This window comes from Oculina patagonica, chromosome 12, assembly GCF_052425735.1.
Source record: "Oculina patagonica isolate OP01 chromosome 12, crgOcupat, whole genome shotgun sequence".
Lineage (NCBI taxonomy): Eukaryota > Metazoa > Cnidaria > Anthozoa > Scleractinia > Oculinidae > Oculina > Oculina patagonica.
The window spans coordinates 509,362-529,128 of record NC_135769.1 but is presented as its reverse complement, the minus strand read 5'-3'; the positions used below and the strand labels follow the sequence as shown (position 1 = coordinate 529,128).

The following is a 19,767-nucleotide window of genomic DNA, read 5'->3' as shown; positions in this document are numbered from 1 at the left end:
TCACGGTTTTTTGGTTGTGTGAAGTTACTCTGAAATATAACGAGAGCTGGAATGCGAAACAGTTTAAATTAATGTTCTTTTAATGAGCACCATATTTTTTCGTGAGGGCTTAAATGTTTGTCGTGATGTTACAGCAATAAGGGAATCAGACTAAAACAGCCTCGGGCAATCAAACTAATATACAAGATACATTGATCAAACAAAACAGTTTGAAGGTATTACAGAAACTGCGAACAAAAGTATAATCCGGAAAAGAGGCAAGCTGATAATTATCGAAGCAATAGAGGAATTGATTGGAATGGTTTTCCACTTTTGTAATAGTTTCAAAGGAGCATTGTCGTCACTATTTATTTTTTTAGACTGTAACTGAAGTAGGAATGAACTCGTAATGAACTCTGAAACGACATTTTTGCAAAAATGCGAGTACATGCTATGATGCTAACATTTTCAAATTTGTCCATATTGTCAGTTGACTTCATTTTCGTCCTTCAATTTGTAATATTTCTTATAGTCCATTTTATTTGAGGAATGCCACTACCGTCATTTTGAAAACAGGTACAGTGGAATATGGTGTTTCGGGCGTTTTGTGGAGATGTGATGCCAAATTAAACGAAATTTCCGTAAACTTTGATTGCTGACTAAATATTGTGTACACCGACAAAAATAGTTTACTGATAAACAAATGAAGGATGAAGATTCTTTAAAATTCTCCCACGGCCTTTGGCTCGATTTTACATTGGCATTGTACCAGTTGAAAATTGACTTTCCCTTTTAAGACACACTTATTTTAATTAGCTTGATAATCTCCCTTATGTGATCTGCTGTCATGTGGTGTTCATGCTAATTTAAGTGCTTTCATGTTGTATTGTGGTTTTCCGGCAGTGTCAGTAAAGCCATATCATGTGTTCCTTGAAAACAAACTCATTTTTAATTGCATTGTAAGAAGTGTTTTTTTTTTCAATCTGTTGTTTCGTCATCACTATTTGTGAGTTTTAATGAGGAGTTTTGAACAAATTTTACTGGAAGAAAAAATCACAGCGTGAACGTTTTTCAAGACAACTATTTAATAGAATTTACAAATCATCATCGTACAAAATATGAATGAACTGTTGACAGGAGACAAGCTGTTAAGAAGGTTGAAGAAAAATTTAAATTATGTAATAAACACTTCCTGTTTGTTCATGTATAGATCAGGGGCAAATTTTACATCGCCAGCAGCCGCAGGGGCTAAAAATCGTAGATAACTCAAATCAAAGAATTTGAAAGGTCGGGAGTGGCCTGGGTCCTTTGACTGTTGGGGAAGAGGAAAAAATACTGGGGGTGGGGGGGGGGGGATACTTTTGGAGTTGGTTTGGAAAGCCCTCACTCTTCAGGGCCCTCCCAAGCTGTCTGCTTCTCCTTCCCCAAAACCAGATAATCAGGTAGCTAGCTGAATTCTTTATTCCTGACGCAAGCAAACCGTATTAATACTTATGTAATAGATACATTATTCAACTCTGATTGGTATAGTCTTTTCTGTTACGCTCATCAACAGATCGTTTAAAATTTTCCAGGGACCTGCTTAATATCTATTGTCAGCAATATTTTGCTTCAGTTATATGCCGTGTATGAAAATTGAGGAAGTTTATTTTTGCGTTTTTTTTTTTGCGATTTTTCTCACAATCCGATACAAATTCCTGCAGGAAAACGTCAAACAAATTCCTGCAGGAAAACGTCAAAAACCGCAGAAAACTCTTCAGCAACAATTTTTTTACATCAAAAGATTACGTTATTCTTGATTTGAGAAGTTATATGAAAGTATTTTAGGGCCTTACATTATAAATGAGCAGACGAAGCTAGCTAAGAAACATGTACAAGTTAATTAGAATGAGGTTGGTGGCTGTCTGAGTTGTATTGTATAGACAAACAATTGCAATAACATCAAATTACACGATATTAAGCTAAAACCCGCTGTCTGGCTTGCCAATTAGAAAACTATCCTTCAATATTCTATAATTTATCAACAGTTAAAAGTGGCAGTACAGTAGAATCCGATTTCTCGGACCCTCGGTTACTCGAAACTCCCGATTCAGTCTTTAACCAATTTTCGGCCCCCCTGGATAGTACTCTGTAGTTTTGCCCCCGATTTCTCGAAGCAGTTTTTGCTTCCCCTGGAGGTTCGAAAAAACGGGATTATATTGGGGAATGCATTAAAAGATTATTAATACTGGCATGTGTGTGAGTACTTCCTTGCCATATATTTATTTTATTTTATTTATTTTATTTCACTGCGCTCAACCTTATCACGTCGTTGTTTTAGTTTGCGGCAGTTTTGACCACAAGAATATAAATCTGTAGAGTTCGTCGCCGGACTTGGAAGATCGCAAACGCAATTTTCTAAGTATTTACAAATAAAAGTATTTACAAAACAGTAATTGGACCTTGTCTATTGAAAACAATTTCGTCTGGAGACGAAACAACCCGAAGCACTTCCAATTCTGTTAATTACTTTCTGGCCTCAGAAATGTAAACAAACGCACCGTTTTCGTCAGCAAAATAAACTCACAAAGCACAAACTAAAGTAATCGGATTATTAATCGCAATCTGAATACAGGGAAAATCTGTCGCAAGATGCGCATTAATTGAGAATACCTTGGTCGATAAACAAAAACTCAACTCACACATTTCTATAACTGATTTGCTTTTTTATTTTAACTTTTAAATAATTTAGTAGAAAACAAGACGGATAAAGAAAGCTCGTAATCGATTTAATAAAAAGAGTAAAACTCGGAGATTGGCTGTAAATTAATTCTTTAGTAAAATAAGTTGGCTGTCACGCGTATCTTAAGGTTATGAGTGGGATAGAGTTTTGCATTACTTGAAAAAAAAAAACATAAGAAACAATTTCCAAACCGAGAAATCAATAATTAGAAGGAATTTGAAAGAACCTATGTATCTTCAAAAGAAATTCACAGGAAACATTGAACATTGTAAACACAGTCGACCCTGAGTCGGAGAAAACGCTCGGCGGAACAGATATTTATCAAACGTAATTTGCCGCATAAACTACTCAATGATGAATTTGTGGAGAGTGAATTTACCTCATAAAATAGTCAACAATACTCAAGCAAATGAAAGAGTTTATTTATTTGGTACAGAATGTAACACGAAATCTAGCCAAGTGCTAACTAGGGAAATCGATGGTTTTCTACGAGCAGAAACAAATGAATAGAAACCGAAGAGTCGATCGGTTTGGCAATTAAAATCGGGTCATGAAGCTTCTAGGAGTCATAATAAATGACAAAAAAATCCCCCACACTGTATAGCGTCATGAATATTTAATTTTCGCCGTAGCAGATGTCTACACTGCCTCGCTAGTGATCAATGAATTTTCTATAGCTGTATTATTGTGGTGCTGTTTAGCTCGATTTGATGATAACACAAGCGAAGGACAAGCCTGGAATGAAACATATATTTTTGTAGAGGTATCTGCGCTTCAATTTGGGATAAACATGATTTCGATGGCAGCTAATGCCTTCGAAGGCTTCGACCAAACGACACAAAAACGCAGTTTGATCGCACGGGTAAGTTTTTGAAGAGATCTCGCTTTATTTATAGTTTGGTTTTCAAAAACGAAAGTAGTCACTGATGATAAACAACGGCAGAACGATTCGATTTTTTTTCGCCAAAACACTTAAGAATTAAAATGTGGCCGCGTTTTAAAACGATTTCGACATATTGACTTCGAATAAAAAAGCCGCTAAACAGAGTTCATTCACATATCACCTACTGCGACAAAATGCTGCACAGAAAATAAAAAATACATGGCTTGTACATAGAAACAATTCAACTCATGAACCGGAACTCTCGGTGGGCAAATAAATCTGTCTTGGAGACGGTATCAGTTTCGTGAATATGGAAAGGAAAAAATATCGTGTAAACTATGGCTTGTTGAAGGTCCGGGAAATAAGCGCGTTATTTTATGATTTCAAATGAAACCGGGAGCTGGTCCGCAAATAAACTAATGAGATATATATACTTAAATATATGCAAGTCGACTTGTAGCTTGAGAAGATTTACTTCTAATTTGTTTCCTGGCAAGAACTCGTCTAGCGTGCTCACAACTTTAACTGAACAAGTACATTATCGAGAAATTGTTACAACACTTCAGTTTATATTGTTGAGTCGGCAAAAAAAAATTGAAATAAAAAATGTTTTTCGTAAGCAGAAATTCGTATGCGCCATCGAATGATGTCATACCGTAGCTGCAACGTTTTTCAGCAAATTTATCGCAGCAAACTTGGCAAAAACGCATAAACGAGATTAATTCAAGAGCAAAATATTTAAAAATCCTTCTTCTTTTCTACTCGTCACGAAAAATAAATGAGCGTTGCCAGATTAAGCATTGTTTTCGGTCCGAATGTGGTCGACCTGTTTCCGTATTTATCAAAGCAAAATAACAACTTATAAATAAAACTTCAATTCTCTTGTACGGAAATGTGTATTTCTGTTTCTCTACCTAATTCATTTATTGACTTGCGTACAGTGTTATATTTACGATATTTTAAAATTTGGCAATTATGTTTCTATGGTCGCCGTTAAAACTCACTGCGGACGGACTAAAATTCAAAATAGACCGTGAAATTTGGCGCGAATGTAGTTTACAACGTTTGGCATGAGATATGCTTTGCGGTTCAGTTAATCTAGTTTGTAAATTGTGCAGTTGAAAAGCTACATTTTAGAGAGATAGAAGTTTTAATAAAAATGGTCGGTACAAAATTTTATGTTTGATTTAAAGATGCCTTAGGGAAATGAAGTAATTCGAGGTCGGCTGGGAGCGCAAATTGAAGATCAAATAAAATTTCGCAATCTGAATCGCAATTTGAGAAGGAAGAGACTTTCGTGTTTAGCAAAGCTAGGAGAAAGCGACCATGTATTGGTCACGTTCTTAAATAGGCGCAAAGGTTACGGTCACGTTGAATTAGTAAGCCGGAAACCACAAAAGGGAAGCTATTCTCTCGACTCACCATCTTAAATTTTTCATTATAAGCCGCCTGCTTCCAGCTGCGAATGTTCCCAATTACTAACCAAAGAAGAAAACAATTTGGCCGTATTTGCATTTTTGAGCCAAATAAGAGGTAAATAAGTTAAGGTCGAAAAAGAAACGCAAGCAGTTTTGGTTCAATTTGAGTCAAGCAGGTGTTTTTAGTCAATAGCGGTGACATGCGTTTCTTTGCCGCCGACTTCGACAATCGCTTCTTTCTGAAAAGCGCGTACGTCTAGTCAATAAAGATGGCACACAGACTAACATGTTTTAAGATCTTACTGGAATGTTTGCCTTAGCAACAGATGCATCATATTCGTTAGCTTTTGGCCTAGCCACAGGGGGGTCGGGCAATCGATCGCGAGTAAACGTATTTTAGGGCGACAGTGTGAGAAGTAATAAAAATCGATTCGAGCTTTAGATGTTGAATTTTAAAAGCAGTTTCAGATTTCTACGGGTAAAAAATAAAATGCTTGGACTCTGATTTAAATTCGTTTCCTGTGAAGGATTGACATTTTATGGTTTTCTGCTCTGTCAGCTCTCAGTTGAATTTAATGTTGAAGGTTTTTTCGTCGAATCTATTTCTTTTATGTTATAGCTATGTCATCCATACTGATTGCCTACGTCATAAAAACAGAAGATCAAATTAGGGAAGTTAAAGCGTGCTGCTGTGCCTGCTAATGCATTTTCATGAAAACCACACAAGAAATCGACAAAAACTGACGCGTGTGTTACAGTTAGGGCATGAGCGACGAAGAATTTAGAGCCCTCGCCAGGCACAGAATTCAGGTATGTTTGGGAGTCGATTCCGTAAAAGACAGACGCTGTATTACAATGCTTCGTTAAACGTAGCTTATTGAGATTTTGTTTTCTGTCAGCTCCAAAACAAAGCCATTGGCGCCCAGTGGTTTTAGAAGACATGTCGGTCTTTGTAATCGCGCGTTGAAATTATCACTCGTACATACATGAGTTTTACAGACATATTGTTTCAGAGATATGAATTTTGATATTTCCTCGCTGGAAGAACTTATTTCCCAAGATTGACGTTCAATATCGGCTTCATATTTACCGAAATGACGTCTAGCTGAAGAAATTTCGTGGGAGGTGTTTTAATTTTCCTTTTTCAGCTTCAGTTGTGCGTAACCACAACTTTATTTCATTTAATTCAGTTACCTCGAGGCTCTATTCTCACAATTAAAAAATTGCAGCTCAGAGTTACATTTAATTTAAGCTGATAAACTGCAAATGAGAAAATCGTCGCTTTTTTAATTCTATAAATACTTAGTCCACTATGAAATCACTAACAACCTCGAAGTAATTAACATGTGACTTATTCGAGATTTTCTCATTTGCACAGTTTTTTGGCGTGTTAATCGAGTGCCTCTTAATTTAGTTGCCGTTGATTTTTCTTCTTATATATTTTACAACTTTGACAATTTTTCAGTTATTTCTAAAATAGCCGCCAATGTAACTATGTTTTTGACTGTAATCTTTTTATGCCTTGTGAACCCACGTTCTCCATTTCATTTTACGTCGTTTTCAGTGTGTTTTGAAGTGCGATACGTCAATATCGTTATTATTTTAATGTTGAACGAACTTGTTCATAAGACCTCGTCTTGAAGTGCCTATTTTATCAGAACTGTATGCAACAAGTTGTGGCGAGTTATTCTGCGTTATTCTACTTAACAATTTAAAACAACGCGGAATATTTTACATAACAACTTATTAAAACAAGCAAAATCGACCGTGTTTTGTTATAAAGGTGTTTATTTTACTTTATCTGGGGCTTTAGCTCGAGCAATGCAGTTATTGCGTACAGCGTTTTCGATGAAACATTCTATTAACGACATTGTCAACGAAAGACCGTTCTTTGGGGTTTCTTCACGGGTTTCTCCTGCTCCTCTTCTCGCCCTTCGTGTTTCCTTTGTTCTTTTCCCCGCCCCCCCCCGGTCCTCCCCCACACACATTTGCTTGCGCCCCCCCACTCTGTGACCCTCTGCGGGCGGACTGCGAGCCAGCGCCGCCCCGGCGGTTGCAAGTGTGCCCGTTCTCATTGTGTAAAGAGTGATCGTCCCAGACACACTTTATTTGGGAAATATAGCCAGAGTTATAAAATTCTAAAAACTACTAAGATTGACTTAACTCTAGACTCAGTCGAACTAATTCAACGTCATAGCGAGTTAACAACAAAAATCAATTGTTCTTGCGCATAAAAAGATAACACCTCAAGCCCTTGCACAAACAACTCATTCGTAATTTACAAGCAGAATGATTGACAAGATTTCTAGGTTCTACAAGTACAGAAAGCGCCAACATTGATAAGCCTTCTTAAGTAGTTAGCATTACTGAGTACAAGTACAAATACAACGACCCGTACTCATTTCTTTTCATGTAAGATTGCTCATGTTAAAAGTCTTAAAAATACTGGGAAATAGATGATCTGTGTACATCACTAGCGCTCCAAGATCTGATTGTGCTAACAAACAGGGAGAAGACAAATAAGGTAAATAACATACTCGATTACAAAAACTTAAACCAAGAGGATTTCAAATTCTCTTGCTTAAGCATATCAACTAAGTGAAACAGGGTAGGACGTGACTTTGTTCCATTTTTGTCAAGTTTATTATTTTTAGAAGCAATGTTTTGCTCTATCTGGAATGTTGCCCTAATTTTCGTTATGAAGGCATTTAGCGATGGATGTATGATGTGTTATTTACACCTATAGATGTAGACTTTAGCTAATGATATAAGATAATTTAAAAAAAGAAGTCTTTTATGACATTTAAATCTCCAAAGAGGATATTTTCTAGTGTTAAGGAGAAGTACTTTTATTTTATTTTGTTTATTTATATTTAGTTAACTCTGTGCCATCGCTGTTTATTTTCGACTCCTGCAAATTTTGACAAGCCCAAATTAAGTGAGTCAAAATTCCGCACACAGTCAGTTATATAATATAGAAAAGCTGCACGCTGTGCTATCTACTAAAAATTTATTTCTTTCTCTCAAAAATCTGACTCAATACCCGTATATATACCAGAAAAGAATTCCTTGTTAAAAGTCTGACAAGTTCTGACCGTACATGGTAGATATCCTGTGATATCTAAAGTTGACCATATTTGAAGTCGCTGTCAGAAAGACTCACCCGTATCTTGCAGAGCGCTGCAAACCAGGATTCACTGACAATTCAGGTTGAATATAGGAGTAATCTTCCCACTCAAACTTGCGGGATATCGTCTGATCTTCAGTAACCCAACTCGATCGGCCAACGACCCCATCGTCTATATAGTATATTAAGGCATTGTACGGCTTCGACATTGTTAAAAGAATGCCCGCTGGTTTAACCAGCAAAGCATCTATGCTTTGTTGCCCATATCAATTTATCATACTCGTGCCTTAGCATCCAGATTGGTTTATAAGTCAATCACAAAGGGTTGATAATTTCTAAGAAAAAAGTGTTAAGCAAATTTGTTGACTTCGTTCTGAAGACCGTTGCTGGATATTTTTAAGGAAGGAGTTTATTTCACTTACATTCACGCGTTTCACCACGATATAAGCCTGGTTACAAAGCTTCAAATTTGCCTGGTTACGAAGCAGCATTATAAGTGAGTTTACGCTTTTTGGATGGCTTAGAAATTATCTTTGACATAATGTTAGTTTTGAGACTCCATCATAGCTGCATAAAACTAATATTTTCCCGCCTGTATTAAACAAGTACTGTCATAACTTGAATATACTACCCCTTCACTTTTTATGGCACAAATACAAACTCAGAAAGCTACAAATATTTCATTAAAAGTGAATTTCAATTAATCCGTTCAGATAAAACACATGCCTACAAAGCTAAAGTCGTTTATAGGCTCTGGAACTATTACTAATGTCAGTACACCAAACTCTGCTTGGAACTTTTCTAGAATTTAATTGACTTGGAAGTATACATAATTCATCCGTGAAAACGAAATCCTCCGAAGAAACCCGAAGAAACCCGATTTTTTTGTAGTATCATAAACGACGGCTGGAGAGTAGCGAATGAAATGCGACTTATTTGTTTGTGTAAGCGTGGGTTACTGTAATTCTTTTCAACACATGAGACTTTTCTATCTCGCTGTTACGACAAACTCTTACTATGGATGTGGACGTAGTTGCAGGAATACACAAATTCATCGGCAACGCCACCTATACGACTCAGGCTGCTTTTCGGTCGAGCATTTCTTCAAAGGTATTTGCTAGCGTTTCTTTTCGATGATTAATGAGTTGATATCTGCGACACGTTTTGTTTACCGAAAACCTGGTCTAATTATTTGCGACACGCGAAGAGCTGAGCGTGTGAGCTTAATTCTGAACATTTTAGAATCAAAATGTTTTTCTTTTTTTCCACAAATTGGTCGAGCTTTACTAAAGGTTAGGTCCTTTCCAATTTTTAAACTTTTTTTTAAAAAAAAGAAAAAAGAATAGACTCATTTAAAACAAGTCTACACCTGAAAGTAATTATCAATTCAAAAATATATTTTATCTTCGTTGTTAGCGCTGTGAATTGTCTGCATAGTGATAATTTGATTAACAGCTTCTTAGGGAATCACAAAAGCAACTGGAAGGTGACCGAATAAAAAAGACTTATTTTCAATTTATATAAGAAAGAAAGAAGGAAAAATGATCGAAAAATTGCTTGAAAAAATTAACAAAAACGTTATCTCTCAGTTTCTAATATGTTTTTGAGATAACAGGGAGATAATTTTATCATCTTTACTGTATAGTCTTTAAAAAAAACCTCAGTGTTTCGTTTGCAAGTTGCCAGCTAATTTTTGTTCATATAATGTCAATCAAATAAAATATTCTTGCCCCAGATACACAATTGCAGACGGCTTCTCAAATATACAAATTGTAAGATTTTCTCTAATTCATTTGTAGTGAAAAAGGAATATATATATTTCTCTTGAAAAACTTCCAGCATTTTCGAGCTTAATTAAATAATCGACTTTATTTATGTAATTCACTTCTTTTAAAGCAATCTCACACCTTAAGTACAACGTTCATTGTCTTAAAATACAAAACCACACAATTACAGATTAGTCGGTATTTTGTTTATTTTCTACAAGGGTTTAGAAACAAACACATTCAATTTTCACGGTTAATTAACCAATGTTTAAAATAAGCTTACAAGAATCCGGCTTTATTTTCCATGCTTATTTTTTACCGTAAGAAATATATGAAACTCGAACCATGCAGGTATCGAGGCATTTTAAAATTACTGACTAGGCTAGGTAGATTTTGACAAAAGCAAGTGCTAAGTTAATTGATTTAAAATATTCCATTTTTATCGCAACGTCTGGTAAAAGAGATGTAAATCCTTAACAAAAAAAATATTTAGTTTAATGTGAACAAACCCCGGCATTCCATTGAAACTCATCTTGTAGTTTTGTGAAAGAATTCTAGAATGTGTTGTCCAACGACTTTAAAAATATTTTATTTTATTATTTTAGTTTCATATATCATACAAATATATGCTGTGTTCAGCTCATTGTAATTAGCTACCTATAGAGACAAACTGTTAATTTTCAATAGCGACCTAATTAGTAAGTTACATGCATATGGTCTCGACATTTCTTAATTGCATATGACTTTGAAGGATGATATATTCGTGTAAAAGCATTAAGGTGAAACAGTTTTAAAATGCATGCTAAACAAGATTGTGAAAATTGCGAGAGTCCTGGAAATGAGAACCAGTTTCTTTTTCGTTAACTGCTGGCATCTTTCTATAAAACAATCGAGAGAAGTGCGCATGCGCAAATCATTCAGCAAGCCAAATATCTCCCAGAACAAAAGAAATTTTATGCCATTATCGATTCTGCAAGATAAGCCGGCAGACAAGAGATTGTTTGAGACAAGAGATGCTAAGATCTAGATAGTATTCAGTCCTTGATGCAATTTTCTTCGTATTGCTGAAGTTCAAGTTCAACGCAAATTAAACTTTATTTATATTGTAGATTTTAGTGAGCCAATTGTAGGTAAAAGCGTGAAATAACATTAATCTTTCATTTTGAAGCAGATTCGTGTATTTTCTATGATGAAATTCTAAGCCTGAATCAGAAAATCAAATTAGAGAAACAATGTTGTGTTGTCTTGAAGCTTCTTATCTCAGACACCCGCCCGACTTTGAATACTCGACTCTTGCTGAGTTTATTTTTTCATTTACCGTTGAGCCATAAGCGCTATATTTTATTTTTTTTAGATAGTCATGAAGTTGCGACTTAAAAAGTCGAGTTTCATTTGGTACTAAGAAAACCATTCAACATGTGAGATCAATTCAGCTTGACTGCTGAATTCTTACCGAGAAAAGCCGGTACAGAATATCTCAGAGATTATAAGCTTCCTAAAATCACAACAATTTCAAAAATTGATATATACTGTGGTTATCCAGGCTTATCACAAATTGAAAAAATTATCAGTTATATTGTCAGTGATATAAAAAAATCATAATATCCCATGTTCTAGAAAATACTAATAGCAATATGACATTGAAATTGCCAAAAACTCGTAGTTTAGAAGTTTCATGCAACTATGTTTATAAATTAAACAAAAAAGTCACCAACTCGCTGACGTTTTGTAATATTTTGAAAAAAGAAAAGTTCACACCAAACCTGCAATGCAGGTCTAATTTCAAATTTTACAATTTATGTCAAGGAACACTTTAAAGTTACAGTTCTTAAATAATTTAAACATATGTTTAAAATAAATCCGAGTCAATTTAAGAAGTTCCCCTGACATGACCTTTGTTATACCAAAAGTTAAAATAATTTGTTAGACCGAACTTGAAATTTGACAGGGAAAGATCAAAACTTTCATCGTTTTTATTCACTAGATAATGGCAGGATTTGGTTGTTTTACAATTAGTTTCATGAGGTCCAATGGCTCATGCCCGACTTTATACATTCTAGTAATTATACCTTAACACTTTTCTACAAGAAGCCATTAGTCAAAGCTGTAAAATTCCATTGGCCGCAAGTTGGTTTAAATTGCTCTTGACTTCTTCACAGAATTAATTCAATTAAATGCGTAGTGTACTTACTCGACTTAAACGGCTCTCTCTGCGTTGATGTTTTCTCGACAAAAAGGAAAAACATGCATGAATTAAGCATTGGCCAAACTTCGCTTCTTAAAAATGACACGTGCCTCTTGTCTTCCGTTGAAAAAAGGAGCTTTTAACTTTTCGACCAACCGTGTTTTCACGTTACTTGAAAACGACGGAAGCGAAAGCAGTGTTACCCTTCAACATTTAGGCAAGAGCTCTTCAGACCCGTCATTAGCTTTAGGAAAATCGGCGGGAAAAACGGAGCCGGTACGTAAACTCCTTTTTCTTTCATTTCATGTCATGTACTAAAATACAAAGTTTCAACACTCTAAGATCGATAGAATATTTTCCATTTAAAACAGACAAGTGCGTCAGTGATTTTGCACGTGAAAAATATTCCGTTCCCAGCTTGAATCGGTATTTATATTCCGTCTTGTAGTTGAATTTGATTTTTAAGAACTGACAATGCTTTGTGAATCACTGCGAAACGATATGAGGCGATTTGTCAGTTATGAAAGTTTTATGACTTGTGTTTCTTAATTGTTTTCTCTCGAGATGTATTGTTATTATTATAATGTTTTGATCCATCTTTGGAGATTTCCTCTAATTTATTCATAGTGCCACAATTTTTAAGCTTGTTCAGGGATGATGCAAGACTAGCCGGTATTTTTTAGTTCGTTGGCCAAGGACGGCGTACATCTTCTCATTCTTCTCCATTAATACATATATTGTGTTCATTTATGGTTAAAACCTGGCTTCCACCAGCGACCAACTATAAACGCAAGCACAAAGGTAGAGAGAAACGCAAGAGCAAGCACAGGAACTAAAACTTTTTTAAAATCGGTATGCTTGCACTATATCGCGGCCTGTTGTCTCTCTCAGTGTTTAGATGTACCCTTATTTGGCGTCGTAGTGAAAACCATGTTCAACATTGACCTTAGCACTTTGGTTTTTGTTTTAACCTTGGGAAACTTTTGTTCAAAATTCTCTTCAATATGAAGATTATCTTTCATTTGCAAAATACACAAACTAAGATAATCCTAGGGTTGTAACTGGTAGAACAAATTTGAGGATTATTTCAAGCAGTTTATGTTATCAACTCAAAAACTGTGGAAAGTTATAAATAATAAATGCAATTGTTGGCATATCTCGGTAATAAAGGCTGTTTGACAGATTTTCATCCTATTGAGAACCTTCATTATTATCATTTGCCAAATTTAACATAAATAAAGAGTGCATGTGAGCGATCTCTATTTTTTCTTTCAGTAACTAAAAAAAAACATGGCAACACCTTGATTGTTCGATTAGTAAATTTTTTTGCCCGTCCAAAACAAAAATCAGGAATTACTCGCATTCATATTTCAATGGTGTGGTGAGATTATTATTTTAATTCATATTCACTAGTGAGAACGCCTACGTGAAGTTGAACCACAGAAGCGTTTCAATCGAATGAAAGTTTTAATTGATTTTTGTTGTTGTGTGGTTTGATTAATTAGCACCGGTTAACCATTTTATCTCCACAGAGTGTAATTGATATAATCACTCTGCTCGATCCGCTAGACTATGTAAGATTGCACACTCGAAAAAGCTCTCAGTTGAAATTGAATTGGAGTTAAGCACTCTTATACTCCTGAAGAGGAAAGTATCAAAAAGTGTGGCTTTTTTATTATTTTGCAAAGGGGTTGAACGCCATTGCGCTCACATATAGCGGTCAAGAAGCATGCTACAGTTTAAAAATAATAACTCACTTTAATTTTTTCTGTAGAACGGTGGAAGCCACCCTTGCCTGGTTTCTACTTGTTTCTATTTTACCATTTATGTCTTGATCTTTGTTCTTTTCTTCGTTCCTGTTTAGGGCTCGATGAGTTCATCGAGCGAGATCTCGTTCCCGCCTTATGAAGTCGTCCCTGCTACTCGACCCATTATCGTCATGGGTCCTTCGCTCCGAGGATACGAGGTATGTGACTCGAGCAAAGACGGAAATTGACGGAAAGTGCCGAGGATTACATATCAAACATTAAAAAATGGAGGAAATTGCATTTGATTCAGGGTGACATTCCTTCCTTAAAGGGACATGGTCAGCGTTCACGTTTCGAAAAAGTCCACCTTAACCCGAAATCAAATACGCGTGGCCTTCGATCTGCTTCAATCTTCTCAGTGTTTTTTTTTCTTCTAATTTTCCCATTTAGTGAAACACTGAGAAGATTGGCGATTCTGTGGCTCGTTTTGAAAGTCCACAGTGGTCTTTTTTCAAAACGTGCGTGTCAGGTCAGCGTGGTAAGAACGCTGACCATGTCCCTTTAAGGTTTTTTCTGTGCAGGTGTAGCTTTACATCGTAATAGTAGCAAAAAATGATTTCAATTTGTTCACAAAGACGTTTTGGACACAAATATGTGATTATTCTGTCGTTGACGGCTGTAATAACTGATTTTTAACAAAGTTTCTCTGTTAACTTGTCAGGTTACTGATCTTATGCACAGAGCTTTGTACAACTTTTTAAAGAAGAGATTTAGTGGAAAGTAAGTCCCATTAACTATTGATAAAAATGCAGGAAGACGCTATAAATCAATAGTCTCACACGGTCAGTTTAAATTAGCGTAGTCTTTAATGCGTCGTGATTAAGATACGCATAGGGTCAGACATAGGGGCAATTTGATATTGTTTTGCCATGACCAGTGACGTAAAACAAACGATTCAAAAGATACAACACAAGGTAACCCGCTACAGAGGACAACTGCCTATCGACAATGCAGGGCTGTACCTACGATTTTTTGTCTGCGGGGGCACTCCGCTAACTCCGCTGCGGGGGCAAACTCCGATATGCTACAGATGCCCAGCAAACCAAACACTATGTTAGAAATTAAACGTTTCCTGGCGGGGGGCACTGCCCCCTGCCTCCTCCCTAGGTCGGCCCTGTAATGGTCTCTGCAACATGGTACACCAAGTGCTATCCTGCACATGTATCGAGAGTTTTTACCTGGTCTTTATCATTTTGTTGTATTTATGAGCAAAGCACTTTACATCCAAAGTGTCTTCCTCTCAACTGAACGAATCGTTATGGCAATCGGACAATGCAAAATGCTGGATGACACCTTTCGATGGTTTTAAGTCCCAGCTAATAGCTAGAACTTCTGGTAGCTTATTGCTACGAAAACCAGAGTTAAGCACAGAGCAGTGATCGCCGGACTATAAACAGATTTTGCTTGTAGGTATACCATGTTGAGCTTCCTAAACACCTAGTGTTCCCTGTCTTATAGGATACATGTATACAGAACGCATGCAGACATTGGCCTGTCCAAGCGATCAAAGAACAATCCGTCAGAGAAAGAAAGATTTAATATTACTAAGACCGGCGGACCGCGCATGACAGGTAAGACGAATAACACATGGCGAAAGGTGAGCTTGAGCTACCGTGACACCCCAGACTGCAGCAAGGCGATCTGTGAGAGAAATTCACTTTATCTGACATCCTTATTGTACTCCTCATTCCATTTAGTGTACAGTTAACTCTCTCTTAGTGGACACCTCTATAAGACGGACACCTCCATAAAACGGACACTCGGTGTTTGTCCCGTCCCCGCTAAACTCCCGCTTAGACGAACACCTCTCTAAAACGGACAGTTGAATCCGGTTCCGAAGGTGGCCGTTTTAGAGATTTGACTGTATACAGATAATGTAGCCAGGCCCCTTTGTTTAAAGAATGGATAAAGCTGACAACCGGATAAATCACTATACAGTGAATAGCGTACGTAGTATGTTCTCTCAACACTTATCCACTGGATAGCCATTTATCCGGTGGATATCATTATCCACCTTTTCAATAACGTACCGGGTCTAGAAGGTCTAACAATACAGTCGAACCTCTCCGCACGGACACCTCTATAAAACGGACACCTCCCTATTACAAACAGTTTACTTGGTTTAAATGAGACCAAAATTCATATAGACTTTATCGCTGTAATACGGACACCCCCCCCCCCCCCTCCTGATACGGACACTCCTTTGGTGTTCGTATTAAAGAGGTCCGACTGTATTGCTTTTAGTATAGTTAACGTGGTAAACAGTTTACTGTGTATATATGTGAACTGTTGTAGTTAATTGAAGTCACTATCCTCTTTACAAATTCTCAACAGCTGAAGTACAAAAAGAGGTGGAGCGAATCTACGAACTGACCAAAGGTCTGAACATGGTAGTTATCGACTGTGACGTCATCAACCATCCGTCCCAGCTTATGGACTGCTCGCTAGCTCCCATCGCTGTGTACATCAAAATGGAGCCGGCAATCCTGGAAAAACTTGTCAAGCTGCGTGGATCCAAACGAAAAAATTTAGGAGCTCAAGTCGTGGCTGCACAGAAACTTGCACAGTGCAACGAGGTGAGAAGGATACTTGAAAATGAAGAAGCCAGATGACACAATTTTTAGGCGATTGTGGTGCATTGTGCATACAAAGTAGTTGTATAACTCAGTTAATACCATGCCATAGAAAATACAGCCAATCAGAATTCAGGAAAGCCGTTGTATATTCGACGGTATTCAACCCAACCTTTCTATCTTGCGCTGCGATTGTATTCTCGACGAAATTTAGTAAGCGTATTTTCTATGGCCTGGTATAAAATAGTTACACAACACTTTCTCGTGGTATACTTAACAATTATTCCACGAGCACGCGCAAATAGTATGAATAGTCAAACTTAGATACGTAGGATTGATAAGGTTTGAATTCGTATTTGTACATTGGATTACAACTTGCCCCTTTCCTCTTTCTTGCTTCGTTGTTGTTCTTGCTTCTTCTCTTCTACTTTTTCTTCCTAACTTCGTGATCTCTACAGACCATAATCTTCAACCTGAATTTGTTGTAACGAACTTTTTTTTGCCACGTTTGTTTTCTGTTAACTAGTATGACGTACCTTGATTAGTCACTTAGCTGTGTAAATACCAACGCAAAAGCGACTGGTGGATTACATGAAGTGTTAACTTGATTTTTGTCGTATTGTAACCGAGGAGACATCATTAACATTTTATTTTAACTCTTAAACATAGGAAATGTTTGATTTGGTTCTTGATGAAGCCATCTTTGAAGACGCCTGTGAACACTTGGGTGAGTTTTTAGATCAGTACTGGAGGGACCTTCATCCCAACGACTGTGAAGATGGGGCTGGACCCTTATCTGAGAAGATGCCTCTGCTCCAGGGACCCTCCAGAGTCCCTGCCCTAAAGGTATTGACATCTTTATATAGAACGTATTCTAACAGGCAACGTTACCAGATTTGTAATAAGTCTTTTTATAGTCACAGCTCAGAGAAATACATATGAACTTTGTAAAATGCAACAAAAACAGTTTACACATACATGAGAAGAAAGCTGCAGAGCTAAGAATATAACGTCGACTGGCTTGGAGTTAAAACAAACTGAAGGTAAATTAATGACCGTGGCAGTACCAACGCTCAAAACGTCAGCTCTCCAAAATTCGTCGCCTCGGCTAATTTGTCTTACACAGAAACTCAGGAAACGTGCGAGGTAATCTTTATTTTTACACGGACGAAAAAGACTACTTTTATGAAAAAAGAAAGAAAAGAAAAAAAGAGGCAAATAAGAATAGAGAACGAGTGTCACAAAGTGACCATCCCCTAAGGGACGGACCATTATTTTTTTGGAGGGGGGGGGGGGATAAAAAATATTGGAAAAAATTGTTTGCAGGGCCTGGAAAGACAAAATAAATTGTTTGCAAACACGATATGTATAACAAAAAATAGTAAGAATTTTGAAAAAAAAAAATGTTTGCAGAGGTGCATAAACTAAAAAAAAAAAGTTTGCAGAGGAAAATTTTTCTTTCCCCTCCACCCCTTCCCCCCCTCCAAGAAAATAATGGTCCGTCCCTAATAGCTTCTGATGAAATTTCATTAAATATACATTGCAGGCTCCCGGTCAGCAAGGTTCTCCAGTAAAACAAGCTGGACAAAGATCGGCGCAAGGCAACAGTCAAAGAAAAATGGCTGTGACTGGGAACGCGCCTGACTTCGGAAAGAAACTTCATGAAGCTTTCCAGAGTTCTCAGCCGTCTTACCAAGCCGAGCCTGAATATCATCAGACAGGTTACAGTCCTGAAGCACAGTACGACCATCATCAGCATAATCAACATCAACCACAGCAATACCAGCAAAAGCAGCAACAGCATCAGCAGCAACAACATCAGCAACAGCAGCATCAGCAGCATCAGCAGCAGTATTATCCTCAGGAGGAACATTATGAGCAGGAGCAAAATTACGGGTCGGAAATGTATAGGCATCAGCAGGGTTACACATCTGAGCCCTATCACCAGGGGTACACCCAACAGTATGGTCAAGATAGCCAGTATGGCTATGGACAATATGGGCAAGACCCCAACCAGGGGTACTCCCACGGGTACGCGAATGAGAACCAGTATCCCGACCCTTACTACGATAGAGATCCAAACATGGGATACCAGCAGCAACACTACAATCATGATACGGAGAATCGTTATCAACAACAGCAAGAATGGTACGATGATTCCAGTAACTATTATGGAAGAGACGGGTACCATCAGTGAATTATACTGCGGATGGACAATGGTAGTGACACAATGAATCACTTTGAATTTTAACATTAAATTGACATTTGATAGCTAACAATTTATTTACCAATAATATGGCTTTGTTTGAATTTGAAGAACTGTACAGTAGACAAGAATTTCTTCAAGTTGCACCTTTTGTATTTATTTAGTATGGTTTACTTTTCATCATGCAAGTCGATCACCTCGAGATCACGCGTCATTCACGTGATGTAAACCACCGTGATCACCTCGGGATCACGTTCCATTCACGTGATGTAATATTGAGTGGTACAGGCGTGCGTAAGATTCAATGGCTGTTAAAAATACAGCATAGAAGCAATCGTTTATGCAATTTAATGTTGATATTAACCAGAGTAATGTGCTCGTTAAAACAGCTGTCGATTTAGTAATTTTTAAGCCTGAATCAGAGGCTTTCATTAGGAAAAAAAACGTTAACCTTAGCTTCTCTGCTTGATACGATAAACCCGACGAGAAAAAGGTTGCGATGTAAATTGAATCACGAAGCTTTCACACGAAACACTTCTTTTCTTTATCTTGCGCTTTTGTGGCATTTTAGAGAAATTTTTAGAGTAAAACAGTGTCCAAAAGGAAAAACCGGGCGGTTTAAATTACGGCAAAGGTTTAGTAGAGCTGTTTTCAATGTCTACCTTTTTGTGTTACAGGCTTAGGTTCCCGTTTGGTTACTTGTACGAAGGATGCTCTATACTATCAAAGCAACTTGTTGTACGCGCGGTTTTCCCGCGCTTTATAGCGTCGACCGGCCGCTGCGTTATCGGTTTGCGTTTGTAATGATGGATTAAGGCCACTTTCCTATAACAGACTGCTTTATTAAAGTGGGTCGCATTAAGATTAGTTGACAATCACTAGTTATGATACTAAGAAAAGAAATTATGACATTCAATAACTTTTTAACTGCATGAGCGGATTATTGTCACTAGTGTATGCAACGGTTACGGAGGCGAGCCTCAGCGATGTTGCCGTTTTAGTGAGAAACTCCAAAATTACTTTATCTAGAACCTTTAAATCCTTTGTTTAAACAGGAATTATACAAATTGCCAGACTTCTCACAAAATGGGCCAAAATGG

The 19,767-nt window shown here is 37.1% G+C and overlaps 1 protein-coding gene across 4 annotated transcripts; it reads left to right on the top strand.

The window, feature by feature from the left end:
* Positions 1-3,350: 3,350 nt before the first annotated feature.
* On the top strand, positions 3,351-18,813 carry LOC144631457 (uncharacterized). Of its 4 annotated transcripts, none has more exons than XM_078489887.1 (7): positions 3,351-3,563; positions 13,945-14,046; positions 14,550-14,608; positions 15,347-15,459; positions 16,223-16,464; positions 17,131-17,307; positions 18,008-18,813. In XM_078489887.1, the coding sequence occupies exons 1-7, from the start codon at positions 3,492-3,494 to the stop codon at positions 18,656-18,658; spliced, it is 1,416 nt and encodes a 471-aa protein (XP_078346013.1). In that variant the 5' UTR covers positions 3,351-3,491; the 3' UTR covers positions 18,659-18,813. The 4 variants fall into 4 exon arrangements, with proteins under 4 accessions (XP_078346013.1, XP_078346014.1, XP_078346015.1 ...); XM_078489888.1 differs by lacking the exon at positions 3,351-3,563 and adding an exon at positions 5,628-5,812; XM_078489889.1 differs by lacking the exon at positions 3,351-3,563 and adding an exon at positions 7,386-7,526.
* The last annotated feature ends 954 nt before the right edge of the window (positions 18,814-19,767 follow it).

Bases quoted from the DNA above. Each gene is read 5' to 3' on its own strand.
- LOC144631457 (XM_078489886.1), top strand. From the start codon at position 9,147: ATGGATGTGGACGTAGTTGCAGGAATACACAAATTCATCGGCAACGCC. The intron at 14,047-14,549 runs GTATGTGACTCG...TTAACTTGTCAG, and splicing joins CTTCGCTCCGAGGATACGAG to GTTACTGATCTTATGCACAG. The intron at 14,609-15,346 runs GTAAGTCCCATT...CCTGTCTTATAG, and splicing joins AAGAAGAGATTTAGTGGAAA to GATACATGTATACAGAACGC.